The sequence below is a fragment of the Coenobita brevimanus genome, chromosome 86, assembly GCF_032717465.1.
Source record: "Coenobita brevimanus isolate Jiangsu-jjx chromosome 86, ASM3271746v2, whole genome shotgun sequence".
NCBI lineage: Eukaryota > Metazoa > Arthropoda > Malacostraca > Decapoda > Coenobitidae > Coenobita > Coenobita brevimanus.
The window spans coordinates 28,146,926-28,162,257 of NC_137039.1; the positions used below are offsets into that span (position 1 = coordinate 28,146,926).

The window sequence follows — 15,332 nt, forward strand, 5'->3', positions numbered from 1 at the left end:
ACAGGTCAATGTTGGAACTGTCTCCCTCTGTCTGTATTCCCTGCTTCCTATGGTCTCCAGTCTTTCAAACGCAGTGTGTCCAGGCATCTCGAAATGATCGGATCTTGAATTTGGCTCTCTCATGTATTTTGTGTTCCTCTTGGAGGGAACTGTTATTGTGGGCTCATGGCCTTTGGTTCTTTCTTCCTCGCATTAAAAAATATATATATATATATCAATAATTGAATGGTTTATATTTCTAGAAGGAATGTCATCTTGATTTTTTTTTTAATATACCAACGTTAATAGGTATGAGCACCACAACTTGTCATAACACATCATGCAATTGAGGTACCTTTTTGGCAACTCTGTTAAAACCCAGTACCTGGAGTCCACACTTAAACATTCATCCTCTTTGCCAACCAAACTTCCACCCACCTTCCAACTCACTCCAGTATACTGCTTTGCACCACTGTGTTCATAGCCATTCATTGTGGTCATACCAACCGAACAGCCTCTCTATGTACTCTCTAGTCAGCACTGTACATGTTCTTCTTATCTTTCACAGTAATTTCTTTTCTGATTTTAATGCATCCATCTCAATTCATATTCCTTGATACGTCTTACCAAAATCCGACACTCGTATGTTAATGTTGCCACAAATACACAATCATGCTGTCCACTTGCAGCTTCTGTATTCATTCTTCTGTTTTGTATGGAGGGCCTTTATGGCACCAATAACTTTTCTTCCTTGGACTTCTTTACTCTCCACTTCCAGTACACATTTGCTTATCTTTTCTGTCAGTGCACCAAAGTACCAGTACTTAAATTCATTCATCAGTTTGCCTCCATTCATTGTACATCTTACTGTGAATGACCTTCATCATCCAGCCACTTTACTTTATATATGCATATACTTTGAGGCCTTGATACTCAGATGTTCATGGAGCTTTGAACCAGTCTAAAAAAATTTTGTCCACTATTGGGAAGCAGCGTAGCATCATCTGCTGACATCTGTTTTGAAACATTTCCTCCCTCACCATGTATGAGTATCTTCACTCCCAGTCGGTAGAGAGATGGCTTGCGGTCCTACCGGACCCAGGTTCAAATCCCCGCTGGTGCAGGGAACAGTTTAAGGATTTGAATTTCATTACGGCAGACTTTACCGATCTACCAGAAGACCCGCCGACATGTCGTAAAAATACCCCTGCTAATACCAATACACCAGTCCTGTATGAGACAGCCCTAGCATGTATTCAATATTGACGGTGGGTGTTAGCGCCGAAGTGGTGACATGTAGAGGTGTACGATATGTAGGAGGACTACTGGGCCTTGGGAGCAGGCTGAGAAGCCTATGCCCAGAGTCGAGCACATAAAAAAAAAAAAAAAAAAAAATTACCAGAACTCATGTTTTAATGTTTTTCATACCTTCACTTATGATGGAAACATCACATTCACTTGTGTCACTTTAACACTGATATTGAATAACTCAATCAGGGATCAACGTATCTACATATACTTCACTATAGTCACGGCGCGCGACTCTGAGGTTGTTATTATCGTGCCCTGACAACCTACCCTTTGTCAGTGCATCTGATTTCGTGTATAATATTAGACGCGTGTGATTCGTGTATAATATGTTCATGTATAATAATATTCGTGCATAGTATATTCATGCATAATAATATTAGTGTATAATATAATACGAAATCGGACGCACTTTTGAATGGTAGGTTGCCAGGGTACAATAATGACAACCTCAGAGTTGTGCGCCATGACTATACCATCACAACAGCATTCATCAGTTCACCATCGACACCACACATTGTTAACACTTTTCATCTTGTCAGACACTTATCCAGAGCCACAAATACTATAAATCTCCAAGACTCACTTGCTGCCGCATCCATAACTGCCTTATTGCAAATACTGGTTGACAAATCATAAACCATCTTGTTCATTACTCACCCAGCATTGCGATGTCTGCATTACTTTCTTTGTCATTATATGTAGATATATCTGTCCTGTAACACTCCATCAGTTTAAAGTATTCCACTGTAATATTTGAACTCGGGTGAATCGCATTACTTTTGTATAAAGGGGCAATAACATCCATCTTCCCCTTTGCTAATACAGCTTCACTTTCATTGTCTTTCTGGTATATTTCTCACAAACTTTTCTTTTTACTGCTTTCACTGTTTTATCATTTCTACATACACCTCATCAACACTTGCTGTGTGGAAGTGCCTTCCCATTCTTGAGTGTCTTCATAGCTTTCTATCTGTCTTTCTGTATCTGTCAGTCTAAAGCCTTAAACCTTAATCCAATAATGGGTGGCCACAAACATGTGTCTTTATGTCACTCTGTCCTCTACTATTTGGCTGCCCTCCTTTCAAAGCACATCCTCCTGTCATATCTCTCCACCCCATCCCTCTATCTCATCCTGCCTTCCCCTTCCCTCCCATTTGTAAACACATTTCTAATCAGCCTCTCATTCTCCATCATCTCCACATGGCAGACTATCTCAGAGTATTTCTCCTAACTACAGTCACATCCACATCAACACCACAATGCTTCCTCAGTTCTGCATTTGTCTGTTTGTCTCTCCATGTAACTAGACCTGCTCCTCTCAAATACCAGGTAACTCATTTCTACTGCTCTCACCCTTGACTTGTGTCCTTCCAGCAGGGTCCAAGCTTCATTTCTGTATGTTAGAGTAGGGATCACAATACTGTCATGCAGCAATAAATATTATATATATATATATGTATAGATAGATAGATAGATAGATATAGATAGATAGGTAGATAGATAGATAGATATACTGTATATACATCCATCCATCCATCATCCAATCCTACACTGCCCAATGAGGAGCGTAGGAGCCCAGGGCTAGGCAGTTGGTCCTGTCATTTAAGATGAGAGTGACCAGCCTCACTCATCCCTGAGTGGCATTACATGAGCAGTCAACCCCAACCACCCCTTGGATATAAACCTTCACCGGTTCAATCTGATTGGAGCACAATAATTACCCACTAAACCACCAGGCACCAAAATTTGGTTATATGGTTACCACCCAACGTATTAAATGGTTTCCTGGTATATATATATATATATATATATATATATATATATATAAATAAAATATATATATATATATATATATATATATATATATATATATATATATATATATAAATACTGTATATATAATTCATTCATTCATTCATCATCCAGTCCTACATTGGCCCCATGAGGAGCGTAGGAGCCCGGGGCTAGGCAGTTGGTCCCGACATTTAAGATGAGAGTGACCAGCCTCACTCATCTCTGAGTGGCATTACATGAATAAATCCCAACCACCCCTTGGATATAAACCTTCACCGGTTCAATCCGATTGGAGCGCAGTAATTATCCACTAAACCACCAGTTGCCAAAATTTGGTTATATGGTTACCACCCAGCATAGTAAATGGTTTCCTGGTGCACAGGAAACCATTTGGCTTGTTACTCAGTGTAGAGTCACCCACAAGCTGAAGGAAGTAGAAAGAATGAAGGAAAGAAAGAAGAAGAGGGAATTTAGAGTCACGCATAGGCAGAAGGATGAGGAAAGAATGAAGGAAAGAAAGACAGAAAAGGATGAAAGAAATGAAGGATGGAGGAGAGGAGAGGGCAGACACCTGAGAGCAGCACTACGAGTGAGTGGGTGGCGAGCGCCCCCACCTACCACTCATGTATAGATCTATCTATCTATCTGTTGCCAGATGCCACAATCCCGCAAGGGGTGGCCATTTGACTTTGAGTTATTTGTTTTATGGGGAGGGGCACTAATCCTCCACCAACCCACTTGTTGATACGTGGGGAGCACATATGGTGTGGTTATATGGTTACCACCCAGCGTAGTAAATGGTTTCTTGGCTTACAGGAAACCATTTGGCTTGTTACTCAATGTAAAGCCACCTGTAAAGGAAAGAAAAGCAATAAGAAGTGACTGGAAAGATGGGAGAAATATGAAGAGAGGAGGGCAGACACAGAAAAAGAATGATAAAGGCTAGGGAAGAAGTAGGCAGCTCTACACAAAGTGAGTGGATGGATATATATATATATATATATATATATATATATATATATATATATACAGTATATTTGTGGTAGGTGGGGGCGCTTACCCTCCACTCGCTCGATGTAGTGCTGCTTTCGGGTGTCTGCCCATTCCTCTCCTCCAACCTTCTTTCCTTCAATCCTCTTCTGTCTTTCTCTCCTTCATTCTTTCCTCATCCTTCTGCCTGCAGGTGACTTTACACTCCCTCTTCTGTCTTTCTTTCCTTCATTATTTCCTCATTCTTCTGCCTGTAGGTGACTTTACACTCCCTCCTCTGTCTTTTTTTCCTTCATTCTCTCCTCTTCCTTCTGCCTGTAGGTGACTCTACACTGAGTGACAAGCCAGATGGTTTCCTGTACAACAGGAAACCATTTACTATGCTGGGTGGTAACCATATAACCAAATTTTGGTGCCTGGTGGTTTAGTGGGTAATTAAGGAGCTCCAGTCGGATTGAGCCGGTGAAGGTTTATATCCAAGGGATGGTTAGGGTTTATTGCTCACGTACTGCCACTCAGGGATGAGTGAGGCTGGTCACTCTCATCTTAAATGTCAGGACCAACATGCCTAGCCTCGGGCTTCTATGCTGCTTATGGGGCAACGTAGGATTGGATGATGGATATATATATACTGTATATATATATATATATAACTTACCAGCATTTCCCCCCCCCCCTCTGCTGTGGTCAGTCTTTTTATCTGCTCCTTATCCAAGTGTTATTATTCTTCCATTTTCATTCCTTACATGAATTCACTTTATTCATATTCTTTCCTTCATTTCTGTACTTCTTTCCAAATTATATAATGTTGGTTGTGTAGTATTTCAGAGCAGAATCTTTGACACATCGCCCTTCTCTGGCAGATCTCACATGCGGCAACACGAGAAACACAAGATGGCTCAGGCTATTTCTGGCAAGATGGAGCCTGATGTGTTCAGTGTTGTTGTGCAGGTGAGTTGGTTTTGCATATGTATATAATTAACACAGGTCTGTATTTCCACCTACAATACAGTGAATTATGAAAGAAGGAAGAAATATTTTATATGCATACTAGTTTGGACTTCAAATATTCACTGTGAAACCTTGCCACAGCTGACTAATAGTTATACAGAGACCCATTCTGGTAAAAGTAGTGCGATATATGCAAGTTTTTACTTGATCAGAGCTTTTCTGGACAACTTTAAACACCGTATTGTAGTACATGGTTGGTTACCATTGACCTTGGCACATACTTCCATGAAAGTGAAATGCAGTCTGGTCTCTTTATCTATTTATCTGTCTAACACTAACCAGACACATTAATCCTGGAAGGGGTGGCCACATATGATGTCGTCATTTTCAGGCCATCAGGCTACCCTCTTTCTTTTTCACACTACCCTCACTCATATACCTCTTCACTCCATCCCTCCATCTCGATTTTGGTTTCACCCTCCATGTCACTTTCATACACTCTCCTAGTCAGTGTGACATTCTGCATTCTCTCCAGCACATCCACATCAAATTCAGCTTAGTAACATCACAGAATCATTACCCTCAGGCAGCAGACTTAGTTACAACACAGTGGTCTAGGCACAGTTACAAATCCATTGGTACATCACATTTATTTTTTTTCCTTAACAATTCATGGTTATTTCTGAGAAGTAATTTTCTGGTTTTGAGTGTTGGTCAAGCTTTCAATTCATATTAACCACAAGCAGTACTATGATCAGCCTTAGAATTGGGGTTGTTTAAGGGGAAGCATAGTATCATGTCATTTGATGTTATTTTTATTTGTTAGTATACAATCCAGTCGTGACATGTAGAGGCGTATGGTATGTAGGGGGACTGCTGGGCCTTGGGAGCAGGCTGTGAAGCTTATGCCCAGATTTGGGGGGTGGGGGGGAGACTGCAGCAATGGAATTCTGATTTGCTCAAGAGTAAAGTATGCATTCTTGTATGACACTATTAGACTCGGTAAAATAGTTAATAATGCAGGATGGATTATTTCTTTTTTAATAATACTTGATGGTGCTGGAGAGTGATGCTTTCATGCAGTGGCACTGGTATAACCAGGCTTGTTTGCTGCTTTGTTCTACAAATGTTCCTCAGCTGCCTCCCTATTCCTCCAAAGGAGGATGGTGATTAGCAGGAGGGCTACATCAAAATGTAGTCTACCGGGTTCACATCCAGATGAACCTGGGGTTTCAACTGGTGTTACTACTACAGTACTACTTACCACTACTGCTACTACAACCACTGTGGCTATTACTACTGTGACTACTGCTACTACCAGTGAAGCTTGATTAGCTAGTTACGGTAAATATTTATTACTGCAGTCCATTTTTAAGCTTTACTGGGCTGGGTGGAATGAAATAGAAAAAGTGATAAGCTCTACTGGACTGGGTGTAATGAAGTTGAAAAAATGTTAAGTTTAAAGGTTTCTAAGGAAAGGAAACATCTGATTTAATGAAATTTAAGTTATATGTAGATTTGTAAGTGATTTGTTGAACCCCTTAAAGGCAGTTTTTCATACTGTTAATTGCTTGACCCATGTTGGACTTGTGTTTGAGACAGTCCTCTGAAACACACAATGACTGTCAAAGGTGGGCTGTCATGCATTAGCCCTGTTGCCCCTACTGCAGTTCCATTTACACGTGATGGTCTAATGAGTTAAGGCATTTCAAACAGATTTGGTGAGTAAGGGTCTAAGAAGGATAGTTTGGGTTTGGTATTCACATATTGCTGGATAGGAGAGGACAACTGGTGGTTCTTGCCTTAAGTGTCTGAAATGAGTGGCTTAGACTTGGGCCTCCTATGTTCCAGATGGGGCAGTATTGGATTAGATGATAAATGGATAGATAATCACTCACTTCTCTAAGAAAGTAATTATGTGTGAGATATATGTGCAGCACTATACTTTTCTGTTTGCATGAGTCATCTGCCATGGAAAAGTTTAAAGAACTTACTGGTTTCCATTTAATTTATTGCATTTAAGGTTATGGTCCATATACCTGTCAACTTAAGAGGCTCCATTGCACCACATCCTTACCAGTATATTTCTTCTCTGACATGTCTGCATATTCTTGTAAGTTATTTATGCAGTCCATGCCACTAGAAAAATGTAAATGACATACAAGATCACAAGAAGCAGTCCTCATTGTCACTTTCTATGTTCTGTTTGACATTTAAGTTTACAGTAAATTGTGGAAAACCTGCCAATAGGAGCCCCCACAAACTGGAAAAAGATGCCACCGCTCGCCAGAGAACTTAGTGTAAAATGCAAGTGTGGTCAACTTGAATTACCCTCTGTTATACAATTTTTGTGTCACTTTACTGAAAATAAGATGTTTATTGATTTGTCTACATATAATACTGGACAAAAAAAATTGTTTATTTATCAAAATTCCCAGATTCTTCCACCCAAAATCACTTAATCATGGCAGTCGTTTCAGAGAGCCCCGCAGGGTCCAATACCTGCCCAGGCTTCAACCAAATGGGCATATTCGCATGGCCATGTGGAATGTGAGAGGTGTGAATGGGGAGAGCAAGAGAGTGGAAGTGGTGAATATGTTCAAGAGTGCATGATATGCCCTGATGGCATTGTGTGAAATGAAGATGAAAGGGTGTGAAGTGGAGGAGTGAGAGGGTGTGAAATGTGTAAGATCGGGAATGAATGGACGAGGAAGATGCAAGGAAGGAGTTGCTTTGTTGATGATTGAGGTGTGGCAGAATGGAATGAGAGACTACAAATGTGTCAGCTCGAGGTGTATGTATGTCAAGTTCAAGTTTGAGAAGGTGAAGGTGGCAGTGATTATATATTCTGTCCAAGTTGGTTTGAAGGTAAGTGCTCCACCTCTGGGATTTGACGTCAAAATCGCCCCACCTACAGTCCACTATGATTGGCTGGTGGGGTGACAGGCACACACACACACACACACACACACACACACACACACACACACACAATTCAGACTGAATCAGATCGTGTCTTGCCCTGACTCAATGCTCTCACCCTCTTATTTATACTCTGTACAATATCCACAATAAACAGTATAATAAATTTCTCTCTCTCTCTCTCTTGAGCGAAAAGAGGAAACATAAGAGGGGTACTGATAAAGGATTTGATGTGGAGATAAGTTTCATAATACAGTACATAAGGAAGAGGGAAGTTAAACTGAAAGGCAGCCAAGAGTGTGTGTGACCTGAGGAGGGAGGTTAAATCTCAAGGGACAATATACAGTATTCTGGTGTGTGTGTGTGTGTGTGTGTGTGTGTGTGTGTGTGTGTGTGTGCGCGCACGCGCCCCTCTCTGTCATACTCCATGACTCATACACTTTGTTCCACGTCAGTTGTCTTTACTGGTATATGCAATCCCTCCACTTCCACTGTACTGTCATCTTATTTTTTATTTTCCCTCAGCTTTTCACCCCTTTCATTGTCTCCTAAATGTAGCGTACCAGCGTGCTGTGCCTCATTCCTTTCGTCCCATCCTCTTCCAACACTCCTCTCTCTCTCTTTATATATATATATAATGTATGTACATTTTTGCTTACATTTTGTTGTGGTGTGTTTCAAGAGATCAAGCTGGCTGGATGAATGTTGTGAGAAGTGCATGATCAGGGATTAGGCACCCCTTTTTAATGTGGCAGCGTCTAGATTGACTCAATCAGGTACGTTTATGTGAAGCTACAGATTGTGGTGAATGTTTTTGGCGTATCCGATAGAGCCAGGATTCTGGGAGCTTGAATGATGAGTGAATGGAAGCATGGCCCATTGGATTGGGCAAATTTGGGCTGTCTGGACATTGCTACTCCTCACTCTGCCCTAGGCTGGGAAAGGAGGTCCGGATGATGATGATGATCAAAATACTGTACAATAGAAATGGAAGGTTGTCATTTTCGCCTGTCTCAGTTTAGGGACAGTCTACATACGATTATTAATATGTTGCCTGAGTATTGATCACTGTCATGTTTTTAGGTGTTGGATGTACGTCTGTAAAGAAAAATGGTAAATGGGTATAAATGGGTCTCTCACCATCAGGTTCTGTCTTGCTCGCTGGATCCTACCTTACCCTAACCTTCAGTGGAATATAAGTTTGGGATGATGATGATGATGATGATGATGATGTTGATGATGTGTGCAGGATGATGGTCTGATGGGAGTGGAACAAGCAGATGGTGCAGGAGGATCAAGGGGTGGTGGTGGCGGGGCAGTAACAACCTTCCAGAGGATATCTTCAGACCCTCTCCAGCCAGGAACACTTCTGTCACAGACTACAGTGAGTGGAGGGGTGGATGTAGATATTATTATTTTTATTTTGTGGTAAGTAGGGGCACCAACCATCCACCCACAGGACGTAGTGCTGCTCTCGGGTGACTACCCTTTCCTCAATTCCTTCCTTTTCTGTCTTTCTTTCCTTCATTCTTTCCTCTTCCTTCTGTCTATGGATGACTCTACACTGAGTGACAAGTACACCAGGAAACCATTTACTGCACTGGGTAGTAACCATATAACCAACATATGGTGCCTGGTGGTTTTTAGTGGGTAATTAGGGTGCTCCAATCAGATTGAGTCTGTGCAGGATTATATCCAAGGGATGGTTGGGGTTTATTGCTTACATAATGACACTCGGGGATAAGTGAGGCTGGTCGCTTTCATCTTAAATGTCAGGTCCGACTTGCCTAGCCCTGGGCTTCTGCACTCCTTGTGGGACCAACACAAGATTAGGTGATGTATGTATGTATGTTATTTTTTATTTTTGTTTTGCATTATTATTATTATTATTATTATGGCAATAACCCAGTATATGTGGGCTGTTGCATGTACTGTTCACCTGAATAAGAGCAAAAGGACTTTGATCCCTTCCTGGATCCCATATGGAAATAGCACATCCAAAAGTTTATTGTGGTTGAGGAATTCATCAGCCACAGTAAATATCCAAAGTGAAATATTAGCGTCTTGAGCATGAGAATGAGTTTTACTTTACTGTGGCCATTGCCAGATGAATTTGAGATTTTGAGGAGGTTAGGTTTCTCTTGTGCTGGAGAAGTTAATACAGTAAAAATACTACTGTACTGGAGTACTGATGGTACTAAGGAATTCCTGTATTTCTGATGTAGCCTTATTCATCCATCCATCCATCATCCAATCCTACATTGCCCCACGAGGAGTGTAGGGCTAGGCAGTTGGTCCCGACATTTAAGATGAGAGTGACCAGCCTTACTCATCCCTGAGTGGCATTACATGAGCAATCAACCCCAACCACCCCTTGGATATAAACCTGCACCAGCTCAATTCAACTGGAGCGCAATAATTACCCACTAAACCACCAGGAGCCAAAATTTGGTTATATGGTTACCACCCAGCGTAGTAAATGGTTTCCTGGTGTTACCAGGAAACCATTTGGCTTGTCACTCAGTGTAGAGTCACCCACAGGCAGAACGAAGAGGAAAGAATGAAGGAAAGAAAGACAGAAGAGGGAGTGTAAAGTCACCCGTAGGCAGAAGGACAAGGAAAGAAAGACAGAAGAGGATGGAAGGAAAGAAGAAAGGAGGAGAGGAAAGGGCAGACACCCGACAGTGGCACTGACAGCAGCGCTATATCGAGTGAGTGGATGGTGAACACCCTCACCTACCACAGTGTTATTACATAAAGTAAATTTATTACAGTACTGTAGTATCAGTAACAAAGTTATCATCAGTCAAGACACAGTTGACCGAAAGATAGTCATACAAATTTTCGACCATATATGCTCATAGTTGTGTGCAGTCCAGGACTCATGTTTTGCATCCTTCATGTGTTTTAAAATGATTGCTGTTGCTGTGTGTGTGCTACCAAATCGTAGTTGCTTGAGACTTAATCTTTGTATGTTTAGGAGATAGTAGCTTCTTTCCATTCATGGTTTATTATACTTGCTTACATAACCCATGACAGTGTGCTATTATATGATTACCTAGTGATCACTTATTGTGTAAGGTGTACTAAATATTCCTAGCCCCGGGCTCCTACGCTCCTCATGGGGCAATGTAGGATTAGATGATGGATGGATGGATGTACTAAATATTGTGATGCCTTGTTTCCCGCCCCTGAATGTTTGGATATCATTGTCATGACCATACTCAATTCATGCACTCTTGCTTCCTTTCAGTGTATAGCCATGCTTACAGAATCAAGGATAGGCATTATATTGCTACAGAAAGTGGTTATTTATTGATGTGCCAGTTGTGTTAAGCACTGTGCCGTGCGTATTTCATGTCAGATAAGTAATTTTGATCTTAAATGAAATAGACAGGATCCGGTGAGTGTTTAACATTTCATCAGTATTATAGCTACCAAAAGATCAACAGTATTTTAGGTAAGAAATAAATATCTAGATTTGCATTAAAACTTCAAAAATATTTTCAAAAATATTTTTATGCTTTAATTTCAGTTGAAATGGACATTGTATAAGTGAAAAACAACTTCCCAGAGTGAATTGTCCTTCTTGTCCTAAGCAGTTTCTTCTATATGCCTTTCCTTCTGCATGCGTGCCCGGGTGTGAACTGGTATTTATACCAGTAATTTATTATAGTGTAAAATAAAGTACTGCTGTATACTGAATTGTGTAAAAATTTGTATTAATTTTGTACAGGTACAGTGAGATTTACTTTGAAAATATTTATACAGTATAATTTATAGATTTTGATGTGCATTTTGCAGGTTGGTGGTACTTCAGGAACTCAAAACAGTGAAAACAATGTCAGTGGTTATAGTTCCTATGTGATCACCATTGACGGCATTTCCACAGTGTTTTCCAACCCTGTGCGAATCTCAGGGAGCACTGCATCAGGGGAGTCTGTGGACAATGGGGACCACCTTTCAGGGACAGTCCAGGTCATTACTGGAGACATTTTGGCCTCAGCATCACCAGCCTCAAGCACCAAAGTCACAACCCAGCAGCAAAACTATGATTTGAGTGAGGATACCAAAACTCATCCTCCACATGGTTTTGAGTTGACACAGCATGACAAGATAAGTCAGACACAGCACATGTATGATCTCACTGCAGAAAGCAAGAGTGAGCCAGGTCAGACAGGGTTCAGTGAGACAACTGGTGATAATAGGGAGTACCATACCCACCCCACCTCACCAGAGATGCACACTGTGCTGATTGAACAGCCAAACATTGAGGCTAATATAGATAGTTCTGTTCAAGTACACAATTTATCTGCAAAGCCTAAATCAGAATAAACTTTATGCTCCATCTTCCATGCCAGTGTGATACGTAGAATATCATATATATATATACAGTATACATGTATAAAATAAATGAAATATTTATGATATGCCACTAACTTAAGTGCTGATTTTTAATATTCATCCTACAAATGAACACTGTCATCTTTCGTACTAGACATCATCAGAATTTGCGAACTCTTTTAACTGATTCTGAGCTGCCTCTGATTTTACCAGTCACAGCCTCAAAGACTGCCGAGAATCAAAAAGGTTTCTTCTCCTTACAACAGGAATTCATCAGTTTTACCACAACGTCTTGCAACCACTTCTCAGCTGCTTCACGTTAAACAAGTCACAACACAAAAGACTAAATGCTGTGGATAGAGCAACAGCCTCAAACACTGCCTCAGATAAGTCACAGCCATTTGGACTACTGAAACCTTGGATTATAAAATAAACTCAATCAATGTCCAGGATCACTCTTCATAGACTCGTTTGGTAGGTACTCTGAGCAGTCCAAGGGCTGCTTTCATAGCTGCTACACTTTGTTAAAATACCAACCAATGACACCCTGCTTTTCCACCACACTCACCTTGGCAAATGCACAGCCCATTAACATGAACTTTTAAGAGAATGGTTACAACAGATTTAGTGGTGGAACACTGCAGCTCCCCATAGAAGCTAACTATGCTGGATGCAATGTGAAGTGTCACAAGATAGCTGGGTATACTTACTATGGATGAGTCTGACAAGTGATAATATCACTGTTCAGTGAGGTATCTGAGGTGTGATGACCTTGTACTGTGATCATGGACAGTAATTTTTATTCACTTTTGACTGTTGGCTGTGGAAAGGGTGCCTTCAGCAGGGAAGGAACTGTAACAGAGTGACAGTTGTAAAGCAACTGTGACAGGATGTCAGTCTTGGAGCAACTGTAACCAGGATGCTGGTCCAGGGAAGTTGTGGTGAGGATGTCAGTCTGGGGGAAGTTATGGCAAGGGCCACCCACTGTGTTTCTTCCATGCATAAGTTATGATGATAAAATTATCAATCACCTCAAATACCTTGCTCGCTCCTGGGAACTCCCCAGCAGGGAATGACCATGATAAAACCTCAAGGTTTTGTCCTTACTTGCTTCTCATAGACTCAAGTCACTGCCACCAGTTTTGTACTCATAGCTTCCCATTTTATATTCATAACCTGATCTTTTGTCTCTTATTTCATCCCCCCCCCCCCAGTCCATTTTTCATGTCTGGCTCCAGCAATATAGTTTGTCCAATCATTTATCATCATCATCATCATCATCATCATCTGGCCCTCCTTTCCCACCCTAGTGCAGGGTGAGGAGTAGCAATGTCCAGACAGCCCAAATTTGCCAAATCCAATAGGCCACGCATCCATTCACTCATCATTCAAGCCCCTGGAATCCTGGCTTTATTGTATACACCAAAAACATTCACCACGTTATGTAGCTTTACATAAACGTATCTGACAGAGTCAGTCCAGATGCTGCCACATTAAAAATGGGTGCCAAATCATTTAGAACTCTGTAACTATTGAATTTTCATTACAAGTACAGCTCATAACTTTTGCAAACACTCCCACAGTTACTCAGCCATGCTAACATGTCAGTTCCAGTACATAACAGGGACAAACACTGAATCCTGATGCACTTCACCATTGAGAATACAGTACTTGCCCCTTAGAACTGTTTTCATCTGTCTTACCAAATAGTTCTCAATTTTTTTTTTCATTCATTGCCAGACGCCATGTATCCCAAACGGGGTGGCCAACGGCTTAGAGTTAATTGTTTTACAGGGAGGGGCACTAATCCTCCACCAACCCCACTTGACACGTAGGGATGCCAACAGCATCTGGTGTTCCCAGGCGGTCACCCATCCAAGTACTAACCAGCCCTTTCCCTTGCATGTCCAGTACTTCTGAATTTCCATAGTAATCTTTTGTGACATCCTGTTGCTTGCCATTCTCAGATCCAGGTAGACAATCTACCCAGCTCCATCTCGTGTATAATATCCACCATTCTGCTGCTGAAACTCAGCAGGTTAATTACAGGATGATTCCTCTTGGAATCCAAACTGTTTTGTAATATTATTCTTAAAAGAAAAAAAATCCATCTTTTTTACATAATTATTAAAGTTTACAAAGAACTCTAGTAAGAGGTCTGTCTGTCCAACTATTGCTAAATGCTTTAATCCCGAAATGGGTGGCCACAAAAATCGCCTCCATGTCATCCGGTACCCCGCCATGTCACTGCCCTGCTTCCAGCTCACACCCCCCTGTCTCGTATATCTCTACACTCCATCCCTCCATCTCATCCTTGGCCTCCTCCTCCCTCTTCCCCCCTCCACCTCACTCACATACACTCTCCTCGTCAGTCTCTCGCTCTCCATCCCCTCCATATGGCCAAACCACCTCATTGTATATCTCCTAACGCCTTCTATCACATCCACATCCACACCACAATGCTCCTTCACTTCCTCACTGTCATCAGTCTGTCTCTTCATGTTGCTCCACATGCTCCTCACAAATAACTCATTTCCACTGCTCTCACTCTTAACTTGTCTCTCTCCAACAAGGTCCAAGCTTTACTTCCATACATTAAGCTTTACTTCCATATGTTAGAATTGGTATCACAACATTGTCATGCAGCGACTTTTTTACTTCTATACTCACTTCCCTGTTCCTTATCACTGCCTTCAGAGAACCAGCAATCATTGTTCTTTGTTGTACCTTTTCACGCACTTACCCTCTAAAATTCCATCCTTACTCATCACACTACCCAAGTACTTAAGCACACTCACATTTTCCATTTCCTCCTCATCCAACCTCACTGTACATTCAGTGACTTCATTTCTCTTGAAGACCATAACTTTACTCTTCCCTACATTCACTTTTAGATTCCATTTCTTGCACACTCTCCCAAACTCATTCACCAAACCTTGCAGTTCCCCTTTGTCTTCACTTAACACAGTATCATCTGCAAACAACAGTACAGGGAGTTTCCAAACACTGCCCTCTCTCATTAAAGCCACTTCAACATCTAC

General features: G+C 41.3%; 1 protein-coding gene across 1 annotated transcript in view; it reads left to right on the top strand.

The window, feature by feature from the left end:
• Positions 1-12,301, top strand: part of LOC145410797 (uncharacterized) — an 87,593-nt gene extending 75,292 nt beyond the window's left edge. Inside the window, exons 14-16 of the mRNA XM_080280910.1 lie at positions 4,938-5,025; positions 9,197-9,331; positions 11,752-12,301. Coding sequence (XP_080137036.1) covers positions 4,938-5,025; positions 9,197-9,331; positions 11,752-12,282 — 754 coding nt within the window. The 3' untranslated portion in view covers positions 12,283-12,301. The remainder of the gene's footprint in view (positions 1-4,937; positions 5,026-9,196; positions 9,332-11,751) is intronic.
• The last annotated feature ends 3,031 nt before the right edge of the window (positions 12,302-15,332 follow it).